The sequence below is a fragment of the Camellia sinensis genome, chromosome 12, assembly GCF_055761805.1.
Source record: "Camellia sinensis isolate YWXY chromosome 12, ASM5576180v1, whole genome shotgun sequence".
Lineage (NCBI taxonomy): Eukaryota > Viridiplantae > Streptophyta > Magnoliopsida > Ericales > Theaceae > Camellia > Camellia sinensis.
Genome location: NC_138972.1, coordinates 88,784,226 through 88,811,026, shown reverse-complemented (window position 1 = coordinate 88,811,026; position 26,801 = coordinate 88,784,226). Strand labels below are relative to the sequence as shown.

Genomic DNA, 26,801 nt, shown 5'->3' with positions numbered 1-26,801 from the left:
AAAACAACTAGAGAAAATAAGTTAAGTTCTCATATAAAAATCTCACTACCAAACTACTATAATAGATCACCAATTCCTCCCATTAAAATATTAATACCTCAAAAATATAGGGTTTCACAACCAATGATGTAGGTTTCGATGGCGATGGTGACGAGAGCCTGAGTGTGGTGAAATGTAGCGGTGTGCAAATTGCTTAGGGTTAGGTGAAGCCAATTTGGTGAATTTCTTGACAGCGATCGACTGGCAGTTCTGTAGACGGCCTTTGTAGACAAGATTAGAGGCTCTTTTGCTGCTTTCGGAGATGATGTATTCGGGGCTGAACTCCAAGAAACACAACTCTGAGAAGGAGGAAACTCTTGTGTTTGGTCCGTCGGAAGACAGTGGGTGGTGGTGGTTGTCTTTTTTCTGGGTGTCTGTTGGCAAAGTTGATTCACAACAACTCATGTAGTAAGTCTCAAAGTTGTCCTCAAATGGCCAAAGGAACCATTTTATAGTAAAGAAATTGTAGAGAGATCTCTCTCAGTTTTTTCACTTTATTGTTGTTGTGTCTCTCTTTCTCTTTTCAATCTTTGGCACTAGTGACAATGATAAATCTTGAATTAGAGTGTAGTGTCTTGTATTGTTGAGGGACTCTACGTTACAAAAAAATAACATTGTGAATCTCTCCTATTATCAAAAATTGAATAGAGATGTTAGACTAATTTTTTCCTTTAAAATATATGTTAAGATGACTTAAAAGATTATATACTCATTATTACATACATTTTTATATAAAAGTATGTAATATTTTACCAAAAGGCAGGATAAATTAGACATTCTTTGTGTGAAATAAAAGGACCACCACACTAAACACTAATAGAATATGATATTGACCACATTAAATTATATTAATTAATTCACGGCCCACTGACCATATGAAGAGATTGGAATTGAAAATAGTGCCTGTGGGCCTTTGGAAATGTTTGTCTCACTCAAAATTCAAGCAATTTAATAAACTGAAAATATTATTTATGTTCATAAGAATTTAACAAAATCTATAATGTGAAAGCAAAATACTCGGGGGATTTTGGATTTGCTCAAGTAAAAAAAGAGAAAAAATAAAATGAAGAGAGATAAACTTTTTTTTTTCCCTTTTTATTTGAATGGGTTAAAAATGAAAAGAAAATAAATATATATTGTTAAAAGATAGATTTTTGTTTAATCACTCGTTAGAAATTAAATATGTAATTAGTAATTTCAACTTCCATTATATTTTCATTCTTTTGACAAATTCAAGATTAATGGATTGTGTGAGACATGGAAAGTTGATTAAAAACTGAATTTTTGATCTTTTTATCTCTTTGTAAATAAAAAATATAAGAAGCGATATGACTCAACTTGCCCAAAAAACCACTATGCTCTGATGGCAAAGAGGACTGTGCAAAATGACACACTTCCACATGTATTACCACTTATTTGCAACCAACTAATTTTCTTAGTTTGTATTTATCTAATTTTGTTAACATATTTAAATTAGCAGTACTAGATTCTATTTTTAACACCATGAGTTAGAGGTTTTTTAATAAATTAGCAGTACTATATGTCTATAGAGATATATAGACACCTGTGCAACTTTATTAGAGGTTTTTTTTTTTATTAAAAAAAGTTGAGAGTATGGGTTAAAATGTCTAGTATGATTTTTACTTATACTTTTTGAGCTAATTTTTTTTAAAAAATAAGTTGATTATCACGAATCAGTCATAGTTTATGAGCTAAATTTTTTAAAAAATAAGTTGATAAACACGAAGTGACTGATGTTTTTAATTTATATTTTTTAGGATAAATTATAAATATATTCTTTAAGATTTACTTAAAATATGAATTGTATTCTCTAGTTTTAAAAATTACAAATATCTCATTGTCGAAATTTTTTATCTAATAGAATTAACAGAAAAATTGAAATTTTTAACTACTTTTCTACATAATAATAAAATTACTTGAAATATATTTCTGACATCATTAAAAAATGTTAATTGACTTGATTTATTAATAAAATGAGTAATTTATTAAGTAATTAGAAACTTGAAGGGGTGTGATGTAATTTCTAGAACCAGATGAGGTAATCTGTATTTTAAAGAAATTTTAGGATATGTATTTGTAAGTTATCCTATTTTTTTAATTTTTAATTGTTAATTTAAAAAATAAAAATAAAAAAACAAAATAGAATATAATTAGTTGAAAGCCACTGTAGAATTGCAATGAGCCCAACCTGAACTTTTTGGTCTGAGCCCTAAAGAAGCCTAAGCCATTAGGAGTCCGGATCTTCTGCCACACTTTCCTGCCGTGGTAAAAAACGACGTCGTTTTTGACCAATTTTTTTTTTTTTTTCCCTCTCGTTTCTTTTATGTTGCTTCAGAACTCAAAGAGAACCATAGTGAGACGAATTGAGAGTAGAGGCGAAACGACGAGGAGAGGAAAGGCAGCGGTGAGGCGAAGGGAAACGACGGCGACGACGGCGAAACGACGGCGACGAGGTACGTTCGTCTTCAGGATCATTTTTCTCCCTTCGTCCCTTCGTGTTTTATTACTTTTTTTTATATGATTTTGTTGCCAATAGATGCTTTTGATTTATGTTGAGTTTGATGGATTTGTTGTTGAAACAGATTTGGTGTTATTTCTGTTGAATTTTTGCAAATTTTTGTTGATTTGGTGTTATTCCGAATTTATTCCCAATGTTTGTGTTAATCTGTTCATTGTTTTGTGTTAATCTGTTCAATGTTTGTTTTATTCCCAATTTATTGGAATAATGACATTAATCTGGGCATAGTCTCATCATGCTCACCATTTGACTGCTGAATAATGAGAGATGGTGAGATCCATTTGACTGCTGAATAATGTGAGATGGTGAGATGTGGAATATAAAATCCTTTCATTTTTTGTTCAATGTTTGAGACTGCTGAATATATTGTGTTAATCTGGGTTCCTTAATTTGGGTTCCACATTACTATTAAAAATGATTTTTTTTTTCCTTTTATTTGACACTTTTGACGCAGAATGATTGAGGAATTCATTTTTGAGTCTTTGAGTCCTTGAATTCATTTTTTTCCTTATCGACTCGCATGTTGGGAAATCAACTGTTGCAGATAAAGCATTCAGAATAATACTCTCCTCTGGTTTAATGTACTCCATTATGATCCCTGAAATCTGCTCATAGATATCTTCAGGTTGGCCATGAACAGGCACTCTAGTGATTCCAGGAAGGTCCACCATTGTAAGATCAGGAACACCTTTTTTTTTCACAACTAGAGTCAATGGGGTGTGGGAAATCCCCTTCCCATTGCCTGCAATCAAGAACCAACACAGGATTTCAATATAGAGTAGCCAACATAAGCAATAATAAAAATTAAAATAATAATAATAATAATAATAATAATAATAATAAATTTTAACAGCTATCTTGAAAAAAATTATATAGTACAGATGAAAAAGCGTATAAATAAGTTTGTCTATCAAATAAAAAAAAAATTATCTGAGTGTCGAATCTCAAATTATATTTGAGACTCTTTCCCCTGATTAAAAACATAGGTGACGGAACATACATTTGTACAATATATTAATAGATGTGGCCTTCATGAGTACTCAAAACCTCCTCTGTTGAGTCTCTGAGTTCTGAAAATGAATGGTTGAGTCCTGAATTTGGTCTGGAACAATATAGATCAAATAGAGACATGATTCAAATAGGACTGCCCTGTTTGATCTAAGAGAGACATGAATCAAATTTTCCCAGAGGATTCTATATTGGTATTGTTTCTCAGATCGGAACGAATTTAAAGAAACTTCAATTTCAGTATGTTGCACCTAAAACAGGCAGATTAAGTACAATATCATTATCAGAAACAGTTCTAGTAAGAAAATAGTTGATAATGGGGGAATTGCTGAGCTTCCCATTTGCCTAAAATTTGGGTCAAAAAACACTTGCCAACACAAAAAGTAGGGTCAGATTAAGAAATAATTTGCTCCTATGCCCAATGGGACAAGAACTTCGGGGCAATTTGAGTACCAATGTTCACAGGTGGCATCCCATTGTATGTGATTTTGAGGATCAAAGTTGATAATTATCTCAAAAATCCTGTATTGTATATGGGTCTTGCTTAACGAACCCCAAAGAACCAACTAATGCCAAAAAAGATAATTTCAACACACATTTCACGTATTTCTATACACTTTCATACATTTTCTATACACATTTCACATATTTCAATACACTTTACACACATGCATACCAATATTAACCATAGCATTTCCCTTAAAACATTGGACTAGGCATGTAATAAAAAGATATGCCAAAATTTTACTTCATGTGCATTAGTTGAATGCTGATTAACAGGTGAATCACTTTCTCAGGATAAAGATTGTCACAGTATCAATGAGAAAGCATATACACTCCTTTTCAAGATATGAAAAAAAAAAAAAAAAAAAAAACCTCAAATCAAGATATCAATAAAATTGGAATTTGCATACACAATTATATGAATTCCATTAAGAAGGAGCATTAATATGTGTGTATCAGAATGCGACATCTCTGCTAAGCATTTCATCGAACAGAAAGCGTACAAATATCAATGGGTAATTGTTATGATCGAATCCGAGAAAAAATGAAACAAGAATTGTGAGCAACACCAGACAATCATTCAAATTTCATAGATATGTATTCAAAAAATCCATAGACAATACACACATTTATAGACAACAGTTGTAAGAATAATTCAAGAATTTGAAAATCATACTCTCGAGTCCGGTTCCTCTGCCGTTCTTTCCTACAGTGTCCCCTGCCAAGGTTCAAAACAGTGTCGTTTTGGTTAATTTTTTTTTTTTTTTCTCCTCCCCTTTTCCTTTCTATCTCATTAGCTTGAGCCCTTACCTATTGACAGAGGCAGAGGTGAGGTCCTGCAATATTCATTCTTACTTGCTATTGTTGATTGCAATATGCTTCAAGATTGATCTAACCAAACCAAATATTTTGATTTTAGATTGTTTGTATCAAACCCCATAATGTGACAAAGTTAAAGCTTAGTTGCACGAAGCGGGAGCGGGAGCGGGAGCGGGAGCGGGGGCGGGAGCGGGAGCGGGGGAACGTGACCACTTAGAGGAGTCGTAAATTAGGAGCGCTTATATATTATTTTTATTAATTATATTTTAATTCATCTATATGTATTTTTTTAATTGACATACATGTATATATTTTTTTTAATAAATAAATTGACAAATATTTTATAAATTCCCATTAGATAGACAAAATATATCATTAAGGTTGGGCAAAAAAATTAAGCATCACCACAAAAAAACAAAAATCCAACAAAACAACAAAAGTTCACCAATCCACAAAAGTAGAGTTGCTACCAAAAACAAAGATAAAAAAGAAAAAGAAAACAAACAAGACAATTTTTGATTCATTTTTTCTCCAAAGTGCACCAAATCCTTCATTTCTTTTGCTTTTTACCCCTTGCCTTTTCAAGCCTCCTCTGTGCTCTCTCTATCTTCTCCATTGAAGAAGACTCTTGAATAGTTGGAGTTGGAGGTGGGCAAGATGGAGAGGCAGTAACAGTTAAAGCTAGGCTTGGAACACCAACATCATCAAAGTTGTTTTCAGCATCCTCTTCACTATCTGAGAGAGACACATTATCCCTTTGTTCTATTGTAGTGAAATCTTCCTCTATGTTGGCATCTTCTGGATAGGCATCCCAATTATTAAAGTCCTCATAATCATCCCTATATCTTGTCAACAACCTATAATTTGTTGACAAAAGAAGAACAAATATTATACTATAATAAGAAAAAAAAATAGAAAAATTAGAACATAATAGATAATACAAATAAAACAAAGAAGAAAATAATAACCTATGATTGTAGTGCACAAAAACTAATTTTTCAGCACGATCCACATTCAACTTGTTCCTTTTCACATTGTGAATGTAGGAATAGGTACTCCAACATCTCTCAGCACAAGAAGTGTTTACACTTTGTGACAAAACTTTTATTGCCAATGAAAACAATTCAGGAGCAGCCCCACCATACATATGCCACCATGATAATGCAGTCATGGTTGCTCTATCTTTCACAGCTTGGGGTTGTGCAAAAACACCTTTGTTACTCACAAAATCGCTAATTTGATGGTGTATCAAAAAAGCTTCATTTTGGTCAACAACAATTTTTTCAATTGCTTGAAGATATCCTGTTTGCACCTCTTTATCAAAATGAGGCTTCTTCCTACTCACACCACCAGGAGCTGGCTGTGAAAGCCAAGAATTTGTGTAGTACTTAGGAACAAGAACATATGCAAGGCAATGTAGAGGAATATTCATTTTATCCCATCTTGCCACCACATATTGTTGAACCAAATCATAGATTGTAAGATCATCACAAAGAGAGTCTTTGATATTTCCTAACATTGTATCCATTTGCTCATAAACCTCCCCAATAACTGCTTTATCAGAATCAGAAAAACGAAGCATCTTATATATATGCTTTGTAAACTTGAGGACTTGTTTTGATTTTTTCCAAAAGTCATCATCCATAATTGTTTGTTGGACAATGTCATGTTGCTCTGGTGAGGATGAACTCCTCCTTAAGTTATCCCATTGCTTGCTTAGAGCCATAGACATTAATGATGGTCTCACTTTAACAAGTCTTTGCAATATAATAAAATTATGGCCAAACCTGGTTTTTTTTGCTTTGAGAAGCTCCAATGCTGAAAAGGTCTTGAACAAGTACTGACAAGAGGAGTGATTTTTGATGTATTTAACAATTGCCTTGCCTTTTTTGTAAGACTCGTCAACAAAGGACAGCAATGAATCCTCACTTTTAGCTATATCCTTCATCAACAGATTTAACGTATGAGCCATACAACCAGACCAAAAAATATGGGCATGCTTCCGCTGAATTATCGCACCTGCAGCCTTGCAATTGGAAGCATTATCTGTCACAACTTGGACCACATTAGAAGGGCCAACATAATCAATGGCCTTCAAGAGCAACTCAGCAATATTAGCCCCAGTCTTTTCTATGGAAGAAACATCATGCCCATTTATAAAAATAGCTTTACCTCCAGAGATAGCCATGATGTTAATAAGAGGTTGGTTTTTTAAATTAGACCAACCATCAGAAATAATAGAGACCCCATGAGTGCTCCAATCCTGCATCAAGGGAGTGAGAGATTGTTGCACCTTCTTATGTTCTTTGTCCAAAAGAGCAGTCCTAACTTTCTCATAGTTGGGGGATTTGTACCCTTTTGGTGCATTGAGAATAGAAGAGACCATATCTGCCCATAATGGTGACCTCACAACATTGAAAGCAATGCCATTGCCGTAAATGCATCTTGCAATCTTCTGATCAACTTCTTCTCTACTAGCTATTTGAAACATTTTGTCAACTGAAGATTTTCCAGTGGTCTGAGATGGTTGCTGTGTCTTTGAAGGCATGGGAATTTTTCTAGACTTACAATTTCCACCAAAAATTCTTTGTGCAGCCAACTCTTCTTCCTTTAGTAATTCCTTCTCAGCCTGGCTCAACTTTGGACATACTCCTATCACTTGATATCTTTGGCCTGGTAATTTTCCAATTAAGTGTTGTCGAACTCGTGAATAAGAACCAGTATATGCCTCTGTTTTGCAACCAAAATTGCAAATGAATTTCATTGATCCACCTCCTCCAGGTTTGGCACTAGATGCTTCACCAGGAACTTTTGTAACATATTTCCAAAGTGGAGTTGCACTTGGTTCTTCAACTTCATCTTCAGAGTCCATGTTTTGACTATGGGGATCCATGAAAAATCTGTTAACATACAACACATTATTACAAAAAAAATATTTATGTAAAAGAAATGGAAAATCTGGAAGATTATTACAAAAAAAATATTTCTGTAAAAGAAATGGAAAATCTGGAAGTGTTTGGAAGGATATCATACCTTTGTCACAAATGAATATATGCTCTGCAGATAGGAATATATGTGTTAGAAATTGGGCGCCCATGTGGCATGACCCTTAGAACCTTTTGAACCTCATCCAAATGGGTTTTGAATTTGAATTCAAACCTATTTGGATGAGCCACTCAGGATATATATCTATCATATCATGATATGGATAGATGATATAGATATCAGATATTATCTCATTTAACCAATGGATAAATGAGATAAATATATTTTATATCTGATATATGGTTATGGGTAACCAAGAGAGAAAACAACGTTGAGTCTGTTTTCTACCCATATACTGACTCTCTCCCAAGAAACAACGATCAAGTCAGTTGCACTGTGGTTTGTGTGGGTGATATTCACCATTGTAATATCACCCCACTGCTGGGATTGATTGATCTGATTCTGAAAGCACGTGATTTATCCACGAGGTTCTATCATCAAAAGGTATGATCTGATGATTTTATTCCGCTGCATGTTTTGTGTTTTGATTTACATTGGTATCAGAGCCAATGATGGATATTTTCGTGCTTTCTTTTATCATGTGTATATTTATAAAAGATGTGGAGATCCAAAATATTTTATTTTTATGATCATTAATGTCATTTTTAAGAGCATAAATGATTTTATTTTGGAAAAAGGAGTCCGGCAGTACAAAAATCGGAACTGTCAGTACCCTGGAAGGCGGCGCGTGGCATTCACGCGCCACCACGCCGAAGCCACGCGCCACCACGCGCGCCCACGCGCCTACACGCGCCGGATGCCATGCTGACGCGCCTGCACGCGCCATCACGCGCGCGTCGGCGGTGCTGTCCACGCACGCGCGCCGCGTGCTGGAGCCGCGCGCCGAGCCGAGGCTGAGCCGCGCGCCGAGCCGAGGCTGAGCCGCGCGCCGAGCCGATCCTTGAGCCGACTTGCGCTGAGCGGCGCCGAGCCGAGCCGAGCCGTTTTTCCGTGCTGGCTTGGCTCTAAGGCTCTGTTTGTTTGTTTTTTAATTCTGAATTGCGTTAATTGGCCATAATTTATTCGTTATAGCTTTGTTTTAAGCATGGTTGGTACCCTTAGACTCAGAATTAATTTTTCTATATTCTGTAAAATTTTGAAAATTTTACGAAAATATGTAATATTTTTCCTGTGTTAATAATGCATTTGTTTTGCTTTAAAATGCATCTGGTGTTGCATGATTAATTTTCTGGGGTTGAAATTTTTATTGTGGACTTCTGAAATGTTTTAATATCTACTGGTAATATTGTCTCATTTTATCAGTTTCTGGATTTTTTATTTCTAATTTTATGTGTATTTATTAGTCATTTAAAATTCCAGAATATTTCAGAAAAATTTCAGAATATTTCAGAACAATGTACATTTTAATTATGGCATAATCTGAATATTGTTTCTGTTTACTAGTTTCTGGATTTTTTATTTCTAATTTTATGTGTGTTTAATTAGTTATTTAAAATTCCAGAAAATACCAGAAAATTTCAGGATGATGTACTTTCTGTTATGGCATAATTTAAATATTGAATACAGCATATTTTTTTGGGTTTGTAATATGTTGTAATTAGAAGAGCATGATTATTTATTTATTTATTAGAATTCCATTATTAAATAAATATAGCATGAGTTATTTGTAGATTTACATTAAAATGCTATTGTATGGAATTTATCATGCTTTGTATATGCCATAGTCAGTGGGAGGTTATTCGGTTGAGAGAAATCTTTGTAGATTAACTCCCGAAAACCAATATTTTGCGCATAAATTAAACTAAATTTTGGATAATTGTCACTTGTGGCGCAAGAGATGATTACGAGCATAGCGGATTTTCGATCTTGCGACTTGTGTAATATTGTCACTATTTAATTTAGATTTTTGCGGCAAAATTATATTATGCTAATCAAATTAATCCCAATGCGAATTTCTCTCTAAATTGATTTAGCTTATGAAAGTTAATTTGGTTGACCTAAACTTAGTAGAGATGTTCAAATGTGAACAAACTAATCCCATTCTTTAGATGAGCAAAAGTCTTGGAGACTTTAGGTCAAACCTTAATTGAGCCAAAGTAAGGAAACATGACTCAAAGTCGCCGTGTTTTTGTTGCCTTGTTTGGCACAATAAAAACTAATGTGTGCGCTATAGTTAGCGGCACACTACATAGTTTTGGTTGGCGAGTTTTGGAGTTATGAAATTAGTAAGCCCTCAATAGATCTGTATATGATCTTGACTAATGAGCTGCGCGGATTGACTTTGTAATTTGACTTGTAAATAATGTTACATCATTGGATGAAGTAACATTCAAGAGTCACGTCATCCAAGAAATGCGAGCTTAAATAAATTAGTCATTAAGTGTAAGACGAGTAGCCAGTACGAGCAGTGTTTTGCTCTCTACCCAATTATTGGGAGTGGATTGAGCGAAATTTCATGCACTATAATAGTGTGCGTTGAAATATCACGTGAAGTTAAAAGATTAGCGCTTAGAAGCTGCAAAATCTATTAACACTGAGTGAAAAGATTAGCGCTTAGTGGCTGCAAAATCTATTAGCATTGCCAACTTGTCTAAGTGTGGACACTTACTGTTTCCACACTTGAGTGTGAAACATGGATGAGGTGCTTCTTTGTGTGATTCCTTTACTAGGCTAACGTTTTGAATAACATTTACCACTAAGCGCAAACGTTGCAGCATAGTAATGAAAAGGTTAAGGCTGACAAGGTTGTTATGACTCTAAGAATTTAACGCATCGCTTGTAAGAGCATTGTGTTGAATTAGACTCTTTAGCCTAATTCGCGCTTAAGTTACTTCAGGAGCTATCATAGTTGATAGCTTATTCTCTCCTTCTTGTGGATAGTAGAATTAATTGCAAGTAACTATGAAGCGAGAAATAGAGATGGCAACAGGAGTATCGTCATTTTTCAACTAGATGTATTAAAGTGTATGGAGAATAAAATTGACTTGAAGATGCAGGGGATTAGCACTTACTAGTTAAATTTGCGACTTAGGCGCAGTTGATATCTCCATGACATCCTTTTTATGATCTAGTGAATATGACTTAGTCGTGAGTCATTACCTAGTTGGGCCTAAACCTTTAAAACTTGTCTTCGAGAACTCACACATTAAGATGATTGGAATTAGTTTATGACATTGGTCATGAACCAGTGGCTTATTATACTTAATCACATTAATGAGATGATGACACGATGGTTTGAGTAGGCCTTCTCGGGCCCACTCGCTTATGACATCCTGCTCTCATGTGAATGTGTAACTTTGTTCGCAATGGGTGCGCACAAGTAAGTAGGAAGGCCGCAGAAGGTCATTTGTTTTGGCGCATTTAGTCCACTATGATATTTTGTGACTAGATATGTGTGAGGGTATGATAGCTAAGCCTCAATCTCGACACATTTATAGATTACGATATGCATCTGAGTCAAGACTATTTGATCTCCCATAAGTCAAAAATTTTTGAGATGATTTTTGACATTGCACATATAAGGTCGAGATCAATTAGATAAGAGTTTTTTGTGCTTTTAGTTTTGACCAAGGTGGCGAGTATCTATTTGAGTTATTTTTTCAGAAAAACTCTGTGAAGAGAGATGGATGCTTAGAACATTGATTATTCCTAGTACTCAACAACACACTGGTGTAGTAGAGATAAGGAATTAAATATTGTTAATGTTAGGTAGATAATGGCGCAAAATGTTTCCCAATTGGGAATTGCACTAGTTTGTTGCCTATATCCCTAACTAAGTGCCCTCCATATCAGTTTTTACACTCCATTTTGAGTAATGGGTTAGCAGAGAGCCATCTATGGGCGATCTGTAACCATTAAGCAGCTTATCTTTATTCTACTTCTCATAAGATTGCGAAGTTAAGACCTAGGGTTCTATAGCGCATTATTATATGCTGTCTTGTAAACACAAAGGGTCGTGTGGCGCATTATTGTATGCGGTCATGCAAACCCTCCGGGTCATGTGCATATAGGTAAGCAGCTTTGTGGTAGTGTAACTAAGTCACATAAAGTTTTATTAGTAAAGGTGACGTGAATAGAGTTTTCGGAACTCTATAAGATGGAGAATTCCAAGCATAGCGCTCTATGTAGCCTAGTTGAGAATGGAAAGAAATTTCCAATATCCTAGGGACAGTGGGAGCGATGTGTCTACTAATGGATTACTCCATTAGAACAGAATACTCTACATTCTTAGTTGCGTGGTAGCAAATGTGAAAATTTTCCACGTCATCACTGGGTGATTGAGAGGGAAACATTCATGATTGCTCCGCAAGATGATAAAGAGCCTAGGATAATGCCAAAGGCTCTAGTCTCCTGTTTTTAGAAAGTGGATCAATGTTGCGCAGTTTAAGACAAAGTCTTTGAGGATTAACCATTTTTATAATTTGGTTGACTTTCCATTATGACGCAAAACTGTTATAAAGTTATGCGTAATTTGGATAGTCATTGTTGAGACATAAGGCTCGCTAGATACCGAATGGTCGCACCATTGAGGAAAGTGTAGACCATGAGAAGACTTCCTCCTGGGGAGTGAGGTTATTTTGACTTAGGCTATAATTGACATAAGTTCGGAACATTGATTTGTGGACATTGTGACCTGATTTCTCATTAGAGAATTGGATAAGTAGATCCGTAAGGATTTACCTTCTGCTTTTATAGTGAAAAGTTAGGAGCGCAAAAAGGTTGCTGGTTCCAATAAATCTTTTACAGCCTAAAGCAGTTATCCAAACAGTGGTTCTTAGATTTCGTCAAGCCATGATAGGGCAACGATGATCGATGAAGACCACTGAGGCATGATCAATGGTCCAAAAGAAGTTTTTCCTTACTTAGTCATTATGAGCCAGGAATTTATAAGGTTGTCGCCACCTAGGGTGGGCAGTCCTCCATTTTAGATATGATGGACATGGGTGATGTAATTCATATGCTCGGATGTACGATCCTTAGGGATTGTTTTAGGAAAATTCTCGGTTTGTCTTCGATGACTTACATAAGGAATATCCTAGAACGATTCTAGATGCAAAATTGCAAACCCATTGACTTACCTATCGGTAAAAGCCAGAGCCTTAGCTATTGAGTGAATCCTCAGATTGTCTTTGGGAGAAACAGATGACCTATATTCCTTGATTTTTTCTTTGTTGTGGGAGCCTAAAGTACGCTATGTGGGCGTATTCGGCATGATAAGTTTTATCTTTGATAAATGGTTAACTGAGTTGTATAGACATTGACCTTGCTCATTAGACTGTGGATAAAATGCTTTATTAGAAGCATATTAATTTGCTCCTTGTAAAATTCAATGCGCTAGTTGGGCGCATCTGCGCTAGTTGGGCGCATTAAGAATGAACGCAAATTGGTCACCAAAAATATCTTTAGAGAGGTTATAGCGCAAGAGGTAGTGATCTTAAATCATTTCATGTGAGGCGCACATGGTGGATTCCGTTGTATATACTTATCGCAAGAGGTGCTGATAAGGCTTATGTTTGGAGTCTATAATTGCGCAAGCTGTGGTCAATTTTTTTTAAATCGATCACTTATTTTGAGATGATGGGATGTTGACACTATTATGGTTTGTGTCATAATGATTAGCAAATGATGATGTCAGCAGGCAAGATTGGCTCACTCACACGAGCAATCGCCCTTGGCGCTTGGGAGCGAGCAAGGATGAGACTGGTGGTTTATTTTTATTCGGAGCCAAGAGAGGCTTAAATCATCCACTATGTATGTCGCCTTGGTTATAACCAAGATGAGGTCGTGTTAAGGACCAAACATGGATGTTAGTACCCACTTTCCATGTTGTGCCTGTTATGATTAGTCAGATTCGAGATCTCATTTGGCGCCTAGAAGGCGAGCAAATAGAGAATTCGGGTTAGGCGCTAGAAAGCGACTAGACTAATATCTGTACGGTGTATCGAGTATGACTTCACTCTTTATGGAAGAGTTACTCCACCGTAGCATGTATTCATACTATATGTGCTTGGCGACCGAGTAATGAGGTGAGAGAATGGATCCCTGCTTCCTCACCGTGTGAGTCTTACGAGTCATTATTGATATGACTTTCATTTATGTACCCTTTTGTGACTTTTGACTATGTCATAAGGTAAGGGGTTGATGTTCTGCTACTTTGGTATGTTGCCTGCGGTCATGCATGATTCGGCCTTAAGGGACATCACTGGGAAAGCGGTCAATCCTAAACTAAATGGCATGAGTGCAAAGGGAAGATCATCTAGTATTACACCACTGTTGTATATTCACTGCCGGCAACTCACATCGCTCTGTATGAGAGGCGAATTGAGTGTGAATATATTGCAAGAATTAAGAGGGTCAAACATGCTCTTTTTGAGGGATTAGAGATGTTTTTTGGACCGGTGTAATTAGATGGGTCTGGGGTATATGAGACACTATTTCTATTCTTTTTGGGTTGATGTCTCTATGCTGGCTCATTTTGAGTTTCTAGTATAGAGCTCCCACATGCAGGTGTTCTCAGCAGTCGCACGGTGCAGTGGCTAGTATGAGATTGTTTATTTTTGGGGAGATTGAGATTGAGACGTGGCAGTGTCATGCCAACTCATGTCCGAGTGGGAGATGTTAGAAATTGGGCGCCCATGTGGCATGACCCTTAGAACCTTTTGAACCTCATCCAAATGGGTTTTGAATTTGAATTCAAACCTATTTGGATGAGCCACTCAGGATATATATCTATCATATCATGATATGGATAGATGATATAGATATCAGATATTATCTCATTTAACCAATGGATAAATGAGATAAATATATTTTATATCTGATATATGGTTATGGGTAACCAAGAGAGAAAACAACGTTGAGTCTGTTTTCTACCCATATACTGACTCTCTCCCAAGAAACAACGATCAAGTCAGTTGCACTGTGGTTTGTGTGGGTGATATTCACCATTGTAATATCACCCCACTGCTGGGATTGATTGATCTGATTCTGAAAGCACGTGATTTATCCACGAGGTTCTATCATCAAAAGGTATGATCTGATGATTTTATTCCGCTGCATGTTTTGTGTTTTGATTTACAATATGAATATGCAAACTCTTGAGTTTTTTTTGGTGCACTTCTTCTGCATTCGTTTGCCAGCTCTTGAGCATTTTTTTGGTGCTCTTCTTCTGCGTTTGTTGCTTTGCTTCGCCTCCATCATATAGAGTTGGTGTTGGCGTTGGTGTTGATGGGAGAGAAAATGACCAAGTTCCTAGAGAGAGTGATTGTAGCAGTGTCCAAGACAATTGTAAAGAAAAAAAAATATAGAAACTCAAAGTGTCTTTTGGATCTGCAATGGCCATTAATAATAATAAAATAAATTTGTACGTATTCTTTGAATTTTTGTCCACTCAGAGAAGCAAATGAAGCAAATAAATAATAAAAAATTGAATTGTCAATCCTAAACATTAAATGAGAAGCATGTGTATGGCAGGTTGATAGATAGTTCAACAATTTTCAAGAAATAAAGTGTATGGCAGGTTGATAGGTAGTAGAATGACTGTTTGGCTCAACAAATATAAAAGGGTTTATTACACTTTGTATATTAACTATCATCAAATTATTTATTTAGTTTTGAAATAATTTGTTTAGTTCTTAAATTATTGATTGAATTTATTAAAATTTTAAAATATTTAATTAAAATTTATTTAGTCTTTAAAATGATTATAAAAATAAAATATAAGTCTATAAATATTATAAATTAATAAAACACCCTATTTAGTTAAAATTTTATTTCGAAAATATCTTAATTTTTTATTCTGTCTTTATAAAGATAGGAGTAATTATATATTTTAAGGACTAAATTGATTCAATTGATAGTTCAGGGGCTAAACAGATAATTTGATGATAATTTAAGGGTAGGAAGCGCAATAAACCCAACATGAAATTGGGTTTCAGTTAATTAGTGTACATTTAAAAAATAAATTACTAATAAGTAGTGAACTATTTTAATAACCCAACTATATGTTGTGGTCTATATTTGTAATCGGGTGTTCCTTCAGGCTAAGTATGTGCACAGTTTGATTAATTTTAAAAATCGAATCTCATCGTTCATATCTGAATTGACACTTGATCTAATCTCTTGAGATTTGAATTGGCATAGTAGATTTTCTGATCAATTGTTTGAGTTTATGATTGATAATCAGTCTCTGAGACTTTGTCATATGTCACTCACCAACTTACTATTTGATAAATGATCTAATCTCTTGAGATTTGAATTGGCATAGTAGATTTTCTGATCAATTGTTTGAGTTTATGATTGATAATCAGTCTCTGAGACTTTGTCATATGTCACTCACCAACTTACTATTTGATAAATGATCTAATCTCTTGAGATTTGAATTGGCATAGTAGATTTTCTGATCAATTGTTTGAGTTTATGATTGATAATCAGTCTCTGAGACTTTGTCATATGTCACTCACCAACTTAGTATTTGACAAATGATCTAATCTCTTGAGATTTGAATTGGCATAGTAGATTTTCTGATCAATTGTTTGAGTTTATGATTGATAATCAGTCTCTGAGACTTTGTCATATGTCAGTCACCAACTTACTATTTGACAAATGATCTAATCTCTTGAGATCTGAACTGGCATAGTAGATTTTCTGATCAATTGTATGCATTTGTGATTGATACTCAGTCTTTAAGACTTTGTCATATGTCACTGACCAACTTACTATTTGACAAATGATCTAATCTCTTGAGATCTAAATTGGTATAGTAGATTTTCTGATCAATTGTTTGCGTTTGTGATTGATACTCAGTCTTTGAGACTTTGTCATATGTCACTGACCAACTTACTATTTGACAAATGATTTAATCTCTTGCGATCTGAATTGACATAATAGACTTTCTGATCATGTTTGAGTTTGTGATTGATAATCAGTCTGTCATATGTCACTCACCAACTTACTATTTGACAAATTATGAGATGAATAAAATTTTTGTTATTTTATTTGTACCATTTATTTAAAGCCAACCCAACATATTTGGCAAAAAGAACTTTTAATCCTAACCAATTATGAAAGTAATATGAGTGTGCATTTGGGGTTTGCTTTTTTAATCTTTTTGTTTTAGTTAACAATTTGTTTAGTTAAAGACAAAAAAATAAAAAATAAAAAAGTTTTAATCCTAACCAATTATGAAAGAACTTTTAATCCTAACCAATTATGAAAATAATATGAGTGTGCATTTGGGGCTTACTTTTTTAATCTTTTTTTTTAAGTTAACGATTTGTTTAATTTTTTAAAAAAGTTTTAGGTTTATAGATTCTACACAAGAATCATAAAATTAAAAATTTTAAAAATGTCCAAGAAAAATAAAATTAAACAAAAAATAGTGATTTATTTGACTTATTTTGAATTTTTAAATTTTTTTTGAAAATTTTGAAAATTTTATTTTTTAAATTAGTTTACACGAGGAACTAGAAAAAGAAAAAAATTTACATAATTTTGATATTTATTATTTAAACTGTAACTATTTATTCTGATATAATTTTATATTTCTTCTTAAATTAGTTCACGTAGTTAATAATACAATAGATTGGTAATGACATGATATTACTGTTAAATTAAATTTTTTAATAATATTTAATTCATATATATATATATTATTTTAAATAACATATAATGTGGCACAATTACAATACAATAATGATTGTGTTTTAGAATTTTTCTTAAATAAAATTTTTCTTTTCAAAAATATTAGACAACATAAATGAATTGTCAAATATTTATTAAATATTGGCAGTGTATTTAAACTCACATGAATATTATATAAATTATTTAAAAATTCGTATTTAAAATTGTTCTAGTAAATTGTTTTTTGTTATTTTCTCTGTTATAATATTATCATGAGAAAATAACAGAATAGTGATGATAACAGTAAAATAAATTATTAAATTATGAAAAAATATAGCATTTATATAATTTTTTTCACTAATAAAGACAATATATTTTTTAATAAAAACAAAAAATATATCAATTTTGAGGCATTTGTTATCGCGGTTCAATATTTTTTTTATATAAAATCTATACACTTTTTTAATACTTCTTCCGTCTCAAAATATTAGTCCCTTATTTTATTTTTTATTGTTTCAAAATATTAGTCACTTTTTAAAAATCAAAGACTAAAATAATATTTATTTTTTATTTTGCCCTTCTTTTAAATTAAGGGTAAATTACAAACACCTCTTTAGGTTTGATTAAAATACAAATCGCTCCCTGTGGTTATGAAAATTACATCTCACCCTCCGAGATTTCTAATTTCATAACAAATCGTCCATTTTATTAATGAATTATTAAGTCAATTAACGATTTTTAATGATATTAAAAATATGTTTCAATTAATAATTTAAGTAATTTTATTCATGTATAGGAGATCGACTATGAATTTTTTTTTAATTAATTATGTTAAATAAAAAATTCTAATAAGAAAGTATTTGTAATTTTTTAAATCACAGAGGATAATCTGTACTTTAAGCAAATCTTGAGGGATATATTTATAATTTATCCTTAAATTAATTAATATCACAAAAAATATAATTATGACAATTTATATTCTCTAAAAAAATATACTCTCAAAAAATAATTTTCAAAAATTAATTTTTTAAGGTAAAATAATTATACTATAAAAAAATTAAATTTCCCAAAATAAAACTATATTATTTTTGATCGAAGTGAGTATATTTTTTCAAACATTTCAATTTTAACAAGTGAGGTTCCTTATTATATTTGTTAATCTACAACACTATTTATTGTATTATTTCAAAGAGAATAATTAAAGCCTACACCTATAACCTACACCTATTTGTAGAAGGCATTGGAGGAGCAAGGATCCTCTAGAGTGATTTTTTCCTAAAGTTTCCTAGAGTGCTACATTGTGTGGTTGAGATTTACTGGTAAGTCACATCAATTTTTCTGATGTGACTTGCTAATAAATCTCAACCACACAATATAACACTCTAAGAAACTTTAGGAAAATTTCACTCTAGAGGATCCTCGGTGGCATTGGAGATCTAAAAGGTGAGATTGAAACAGGCTTTACTCTCTCACCCAAACTCGGTATATACACCCATTTAAAAAAAACTCTGCATATACCTCTCTCTCTCTCTCTCTCTCTCTCCCTCCCTCCTTTATACCTTCGATGACCAACGTTCCAGCTGCTTCTTGCCGACCGACTCCACTGTAGTTCTTCCTCCATTCTTTGACAAGTGCTAGGTCTTCTCAACTCCACCACATAGTTCCTTTTCATCCAAACAGCCCCAGTATCTATCTCCTCTGTCCACACCAAACATTTTCCAACCTCAGGCTCAGCAATTGCATCACCGACGGCAGACCCAGAGCCATCCTCACTGATTATGGAGTAATGGATGTATGAATAGATGTGAACCTGTTCATGAAATTGCCAATCAGATTTAGATATACCCAAATTTTGTAAGTAATATTTGAATTTAATGGATATCTCGTATGTGCTATTAATTTTTTTTTTTTTTTTTTTTTTGTATATATGCTTCATATTTTTACCCAAAATCTTGATCGAATTTATTTTGCATCTGGTCTGGAGTTGTTTGATTTTGATAGACGGTTTCATCTCACAACGAAACGCGATTTTCTCTCTTAAGAATCGCGTTTCTTACACGATTTTGATTCGGGAACGCAAAATCGCGTTTCTCCCACAAAATCGTCACCTACTGTAACGATTCCTGCTACTAAGAGTTAAAGGACGGCGTCGGAGAAGTCTTATTCGAAGATTCTCCATTGAATTTGATTTTGAATATCAATCAAGAAAAGAAAATAAACTCAATCTGAGATTGAGAAAATATGACCCAAACATGATAAACAACAACAAATAATCGAATAAGTGTTCGGGACAAACATGATAAACGACAGATAATCAAATAGATAGGCATATTTTACGATGAATATCACTAAAAAAAAGAAAAGAAAAGAAAACTAAAAATCCATTTCCGATCTACGCATTCATCGAACTATTTCTGATGAATATCAATCAAAATTATAAATAAATAAAAAAAAAGAGTAAACCAAAAACCTAGAAACCCATTTTTGATCTTCGCATTCATCAGAATATTTCTGACGAGCAATGGAAGAGTGGGGGGAGAGTAGAGATGAGTGTGAGCTCCTTCACCTCTTCAAATGGCTCGAACAATACACCGATGAGAGGTCGACTGTCCACTTGGAAGCTCAAACCAAAAACCCATTTCTGTTTCACCTCTGCCTCTGTCAACGGGTAAGAGGGTTCAAGCAAATGAGATAAAAAGGAAAAGGGGAGGAGAAAAGACAGAAAAAGAAAAAGAAAAAAAAAAAATAACCAAAACGATGCCGTTTTGAACCATGGCATGGGACGCCGCTGGAAATTATATATAGAACATAAATCATATGAAAAAATCTGACTTATATATATAGAACATAAAATTTACCTACTTCAGTGACTGAACCCATTTCAGTTAGTGAACCCATTTCATATGAAAAAATTTGAATTAATTGATTTAAAAAATCTGAATTTGAATTAACAGATAAAAATCCGAATCAAATATATTAAAATCAAATTTGAATTAAAATGGGTTAATCTGAATCAAATTTGAATCAATTTGAACTAAAATCTGAATCGAATTTGAATTAATCTGAATCAAATATATTAAAATCTAAATTTGAATTAACAGATTACACCTAGGCAACAGATTAAAATCTGAAATGGGTTAAAATCTGAATCAATGAATCAATATATAACATTTCAGATTTAGACAGATGTATTAAAATATATCAATATATATCAATGAGTCAATTTATAACATCTGAAATCAGATTCATTGATATATATAAAATCTGAATCAATGAATCGAAAAAAATACATATCAATGAATCAATGTATAACATATGAAATCAGATTCAAATCAATGAATCAATGGGTTAAAACCTGAATCAATGGATTAAAATCAATGAATCAAGAATCAATGGGTTAAAATCTGAATCAATGGGTTAAAATCAATGAATCAATGGGTTCCTTATTCTGAATCAATGGGTTAAAAAATCAATGAGCCAAAATCTGAATCAATGAATCAATATATAACATTTCAATAAATGACATTTCAGATTTTAAAATCAATGAATCAATGCCTAAAATCAATATACAACCATCAATGAATCAATATATAACAGCAAGATGATGAAATAGACCTCGCTGTCGCCGCAATGTCGCCTTCCCGCCATCGCATCGCCACCGGACTCATCGTCGCCCACGGTCCTTTGCTCGCCATCGCGTTGCTCCTCCATCTCCGCCATCTCTTTCGTCTCTCAGTTCCTCTCTCAGTTCGCGTTAGTTCAGTCGCCTCTCATGATAACTCTCTCTCTGCTAGGGTTCAGTCGCCTCTCACGATGCTTCTCTCTCTTTGCTAGGGTTCACTGACTCAGCAAAAGGCGAAGAAGACGATACAGAGAAAGAGAAATGGGGGGAAACAAGGGAATTGGATTTTTGAATTAAAAAAATAAAATAAAAAAAAATTAAATAAAATGGTCGTTTAACACAAAACGACGTCGTTTTGTATACCACGGCAGGATAGTATGGCAGATCATTTGCACTCAAGCCATTAGTGGCATATATTTCGGAGTCCGGATCCTCTGCTGTTCTTTCCAGTGGCGTCCCATGCCATGGTTCAAAACGGCGTCGTTTTGGTTAATTTTTTTTTTTTTTTTTTTTTCTTTCTTTTTCTGTCTTTTCTCCTCCCCTTTTCCTTTCTATCAAAAACCTGATCAACTATCCTACACCAGAGAAACAAATCTATGAAGTGAATGAAAGAAACCCTAGAAAGTGGACTTACAAAATGAGAAGCAATGATTCTTGGAAAGAGGGAAGCAACAAGCATCCCATGAACAAGTCGATCTTCAAATCCAGCATTCCGAGCAATCTCAATATCAAAATGTAGAGGATTCAAGTCATGGCGTAGCTTTGAATATTCAAGAACATCTGAACTTGAAAAAATCCTCGCTTGCTTTAAAACATCTTCGCTTTTAACTATAGATGCTGACAATGAAGAGAACCCCAAAGAGGGGATAAAGCTTGAAACAACCCGCTTCATAAGCATTTTCCAGAGGATTCTATGTTGGTATTGTTTCTCAAATCGAAACGAATTTAAAGAAACTTCAATTTCAGTATGTTGCACCTAAAACAGGCAGATTAAGTACAATATCATTATCAGAAACAGTTCTAGTAAGAAAATAGTAGATAATGGGGGAATTGCTGAGCTTCCCATTTGCCTAAAATTTGGGTCAAAAAACACTTGCCAACACAAAAAGTAGGGTCAGATTAAGAAATAATTTGCTCCTATGCCCAATGGGACAAGAACTTCGGGGCAATTTGAGTACCAATGTTCACAGGTGGCATCCCATTGTATGTGATTTTGCGGATCAAAGTTGATAATTATCTCAAAAATGCTGTATTGTAAATGGGTCTTGCTTAACGAACCCCAAAGAACCAACTACTGCCAAAAAAGATAATTTCAACACACATTTCACGTATTTCTATACACTTTTATACATTTTCTATACACATTTCACATATTTCAATACACTTTACACATGCATACCAATATTAACCATTGCATTTCCCTTAAAACATTGGACTAGGCATGTAATAAAAAGATATGCCAAAATTTTACTTCATGTGCATTAGTTGAATGCTGATTAACAGGTGAATCACTTTCTCAGGATAAAGATTGTCACAGTATCAATGAGAAAGCATATACACTCCTTTTCAAGATATGAAAAAAAAAAAAAAAAAAAAAAACTCAAATCAAGATATCAATAAAATTGGAATTTGCATATACAATTATATGAATTCCATTAAGAAGGAGCATTAATATGTGTGTATCAGAATGCGACATCTCTGCTAAGCATTTCATCGAATAGAAGGCGTACAAATATCAATGGGCAATTGTTATGATCGAATCCGAGAAAAAATGAAACAAGAATTGTGAGCAACACCAGACAATCATTCAAATTTCATAGACATGTATTCAAAAAATTCATAGACAATACATACATTTATAGACAACAGTTGTAAGAATAATTCAAGAATTTGAAAATCATACTCTCGAGTCCGGTTCCTCTGCCGTTCTTTCCTGCAGTGTCCCCTGCCAGGGTTCAAAACAGCGTCGTTTTGGTTAAAATTTTTTTTTTTCTCCTCCCCTTTTCCTTTCTATCTCATTTGCTTGAACCCTTACCTGTTGACAGAGGCAGAGGTGAGGTCATGCAATATTCATTCTTACTTGCTATTGTTGATTGCAATATGCTTCAAGATTGATCTAACCAAACCAAATATTTTGATTTTAGATTGTTTGTATCAAACCTCATAATATGACAAAGTTAAAGGGCGGGGAATCAGGGGTATGTATAAAGGTGTGGTGACCACTATTAGATCGCCTGTTGGAGAGACAAATAAATTTTCGTAAATGGGAAGCTCAGCAATTCCCCCATTATCTACTATTTTCTTACTAGAACTGTTTCTGATAATGATATTGTACTTAATCTACCTGTTTCAGGTGCAACATACTGAAATTGAAGTTTCTTTAAATTCGTTCCGATCTGAGAAACAATACCAACATAGAATCCTCTGGAAAATGCTTATGAAGCGGGTTGTTTCAAGCTTTATCCCCTCTCTGGGGTTCTCTTCATTGTCAGCATCTATGGTTAAAAGCGGTGATGTTTTAAAGCAAGTGAGGATTTTTTCAAGTTCAGATGTTCTTGAATATTCAAAGCTAAGCCATGACTTGAATCCTCTACATTTTGATATTGAGAGTGCTCAGAATGCTGGATTTGAAGATCGACTTGTTCATGGGATGCTTATTGCTTCCCTCTTTCCAAGAATCATTGCTTCTCATTTTGTAAGTCCACTTCTAGGGTTTCTTTCATTCACTTCATAGATTTGTTTCTCTGGTGTAGGATAGTTGATTAGGTTCTTGATAATTTTCTGTGCCTTGAATGTTTCAACTTACAAGAGACCATTACTATCTGCTAAATGGGGAAATTAATTAAAGGAGAAGAAGAAAATCACTAAAGAAGGAAAAATCCCAAGAGGGAGTTGTTCCTTCACTCTTTTTTGGGATTTGGAAGTACATATTTCAACTTATTGTTGTTAGAATCAACTTTCATACTATTCCTAAACTAAACCAAACCAAACCTTAAACTCCTATCAAATGGAGTCAGCTACATGAATCTTTTTTTTTTTTTTTCCACTTGACTCTATCAACGACCATTTGGTTAGTCAAATTAAAGAGATGAATCTCTATTTACTATACTTGCCCACGTCAATGTAGGTCTGCCATTTCTCCTAACACTTCCATCAACCGTCACTGTATTGCATCTCTTTACTACTGTCTCGATTGTTCTCCGTTGTATATGACCAAACAATCTCAATCTATTCTTTCGGAACTTATCTTCTATCGGTGCTACTCCTACCCATTCACGAATATACTCATTCCTGATTTTGTCTTTTCTAGTCTTGCCACATATCCACCTTAGCATCCTCATCTCAGTAATACTCATCTTAAATTTTTTTAGATTCAAGTGTTTCTCTCAAAGTCTCTAGTCTTAACCACTAACACGATATCATTTTGCAAAAAGCATACACCATGCCACATCATTCTGAATATTTCTCGTCAACTCATCCATAACTAAACCAAAAAGATAATGACTTAAGGTTGATCTTTGATGTAACCCCACAGTAATTGAAAATTCACTTGTCTCTCGAGCAGGCGATCTGATAGTGGTCACCACACCTTTATACATGTTCCTCATCACATCAATGTACTCTTTTGTCACCCTTTTCTTCTCTAACACCTACCAGATTATATCCTGAGACACTCTATCATATGCTTTTTCAAGATCGATAAAAACCATATGAATGTCTCTTTTTTTTTCTCTATACTTTTTTATTATTCTCCTCAAAAGACAGATCGCTTCTATTGTTGATTTATCCAGCATGAATCCAAATTAATTCTCTAACACCTCTACTATATCTCGCAATCAACGTTCCATCACTCTCTCCCACACTTTCATTATATGACACATCAGCTTGATTCCTTGCAAGTTTGGACATCTTTTTTATTCTTATAGATTGACACTAAAATGCTCTTCTTCCACTCCTCTGACATTTTCTTAGTCAACAAAATCTTGCTAAATAACCTAGTCAACTAAACAACCCTTTTTTATCCAAACATTTCCAAGCTTCAATAGGAATATCATCGAGTCCTAAAGCTTTATTCTATTTCTTCTTAAGTGCAATCTCCACTTCAAAGTTCATAATCCTGCAATAGAACCTGTAGTCTTGGTTTTCTTTATTGCTGGCTACTTCCTCTCCTTTTGACCTTCCTCCATGTTCCTCATTTAACTTCTCAAAATAGTTATTTCACCTCTCCTTAATCTCTTCATCTTTCACCAACACCTTAGTGTCCTCACTCTTGATGCACTTAACCTGATTAAAATCTCTTATTTTCCTCTCTCTAATCTTAGTAAGTTTGTGTATTCTCTTCTCTCCCTTCTTACTATCTAGTCTAGTATATAGGTCATAATTTTCTATTTGCAACAAATGGAGCCTATTGTAAAATTGCTAAATGAGAGCATAATCTTAACTAAGGTCTGAATTGAGAAATCTTAAAATGCAGCTTCTATCGCTCCAAGCACAAAATCAAGCCCAACAACAATTGTCACCAGCAATTGATCCTGTCACCTTGTCCCGATATGACCTATTTAAGCAAGAACTTAACCATGAATTTCAAGTAGGATTAGAATTAAACAAATCCATGTCCACCCTAACAAGTTAATTATGACAGTACCAACTTGAAACAGTGGACGATACTTTGAAAAGGAGCCCATATAAGTTCCAGTAAGTAGTACCTTGTTCTAATGCTTATGAAAATTTAAACCAAATAAAAAAAGAGATGATAATCTTGATTAGTGAATTTTGTTCAGTAATGGTGCTTAGAACTGTTATGGATTCTTTTTGAGTCTGCCTCGAATGCTGGATGCTTACATCTGATTGTATTATTTGGGAATTGTATAGCCCGGAGCTGTGTATGTTTCACAAAGCTTGCAGTTCAGATCACCAGTATATATTGGAGAGGAGGTCATTGGTGAAGTACAAGCAACTAATATAAGAGAAATCAAGAACAAGTATATGTAAGTAATATCAACCTGATGTATTATCTGTCTACCTGAAATGAAGTGCATCAACTTTGACACATCAGGTGCTTGCTTTTGTGAAATAGAGCAAAATTCAAAACAAAATGCTTCAAACATGGTGACCATCTTGTTGTTGAAGGCGAGGCTACTGCAATTTTACCAACTCTAGCTATGGAGCAAGGGCAATCTACAGGCTGACTTCACCTATGGAGCATATTAATTTCTGGTGGCAGTGTTTTTAGTGGCAGTTTTTTTAATGGAAGCTGAGCAGAGAAATAGTTATCATTAGAAGTCTGAACAAAACCGTGCCTGATTCATTACAGCAGTAGGCATTGTTGGAGCTGGTGCACTTGCTGGTGTAGCCATGGATGGGCTTCATCAGCGCATAGAAAATAGATAAATTCACCTTCTGCTTCTTTGTGACAACCATAATGTTATATCTCTGTATCATTTGGCTTACTCTTAATTTTCTGCATTTGTTTCCCCTGTTATTCCTGTAAATTTAGGTGGATTCAACTTTCTAAATTTCCCAATCAAGTCTGTTCGGTTAGGCTTTTTGAAATTTTTGAGAACACATTTGGAAATTAGTTTGATAAAATTAAAACACAAATAATAATAATAATAATAATAATAATAATAATAATAATAATAA

The 26,801-nt window shown here is 33.9% G+C and overlaps 1 protein-coding gene across 4 annotated transcripts; it reads left to right on the top strand.

The window, feature by feature from the left end:
• Positions 1–1,556: 1,556 nt before the first annotated feature.
• On the top strand, positions 1,557–26,711 carry LOC114269644 (hydroxyacyl-thioester dehydratase type-like protein). 4 transcript variants are annotated; one of them, XM_082899188.1, is made up of 5 exons: positions 19,011–19,390; positions 23,303–23,356; positions 23,512–23,853; positions 26,031–26,146; positions 26,236–26,711. In XM_082899188.1, exons 2-5 carry the CDS (start codon positions 23,327–23,329, stop codon positions 26,345–26,347), a joined length of 600 nt encoding a protein of 199 aa, XP_082755314.1. In that variant the 5' UTR covers positions 19,011–19,390; positions 23,303–23,326; the 3' UTR covers positions 26,348–26,711. The 4 variants fall into 4 exon arrangements, with proteins under 4 accessions (XP_082755316.1, XP_082755315.1, XP_082755314.1 ...); XM_082899187.1 differs by having other exon boundaries at positions 19,053–19,390; positions 23,303–23,368; XM_082899190.1 differs by lacking the exons at positions 19,011–19,390; positions 23,303–23,356 and adding an exon at positions 1,557–2,513.
• Positions 26,712–26,801: the final 90 nt, after the last annotated feature.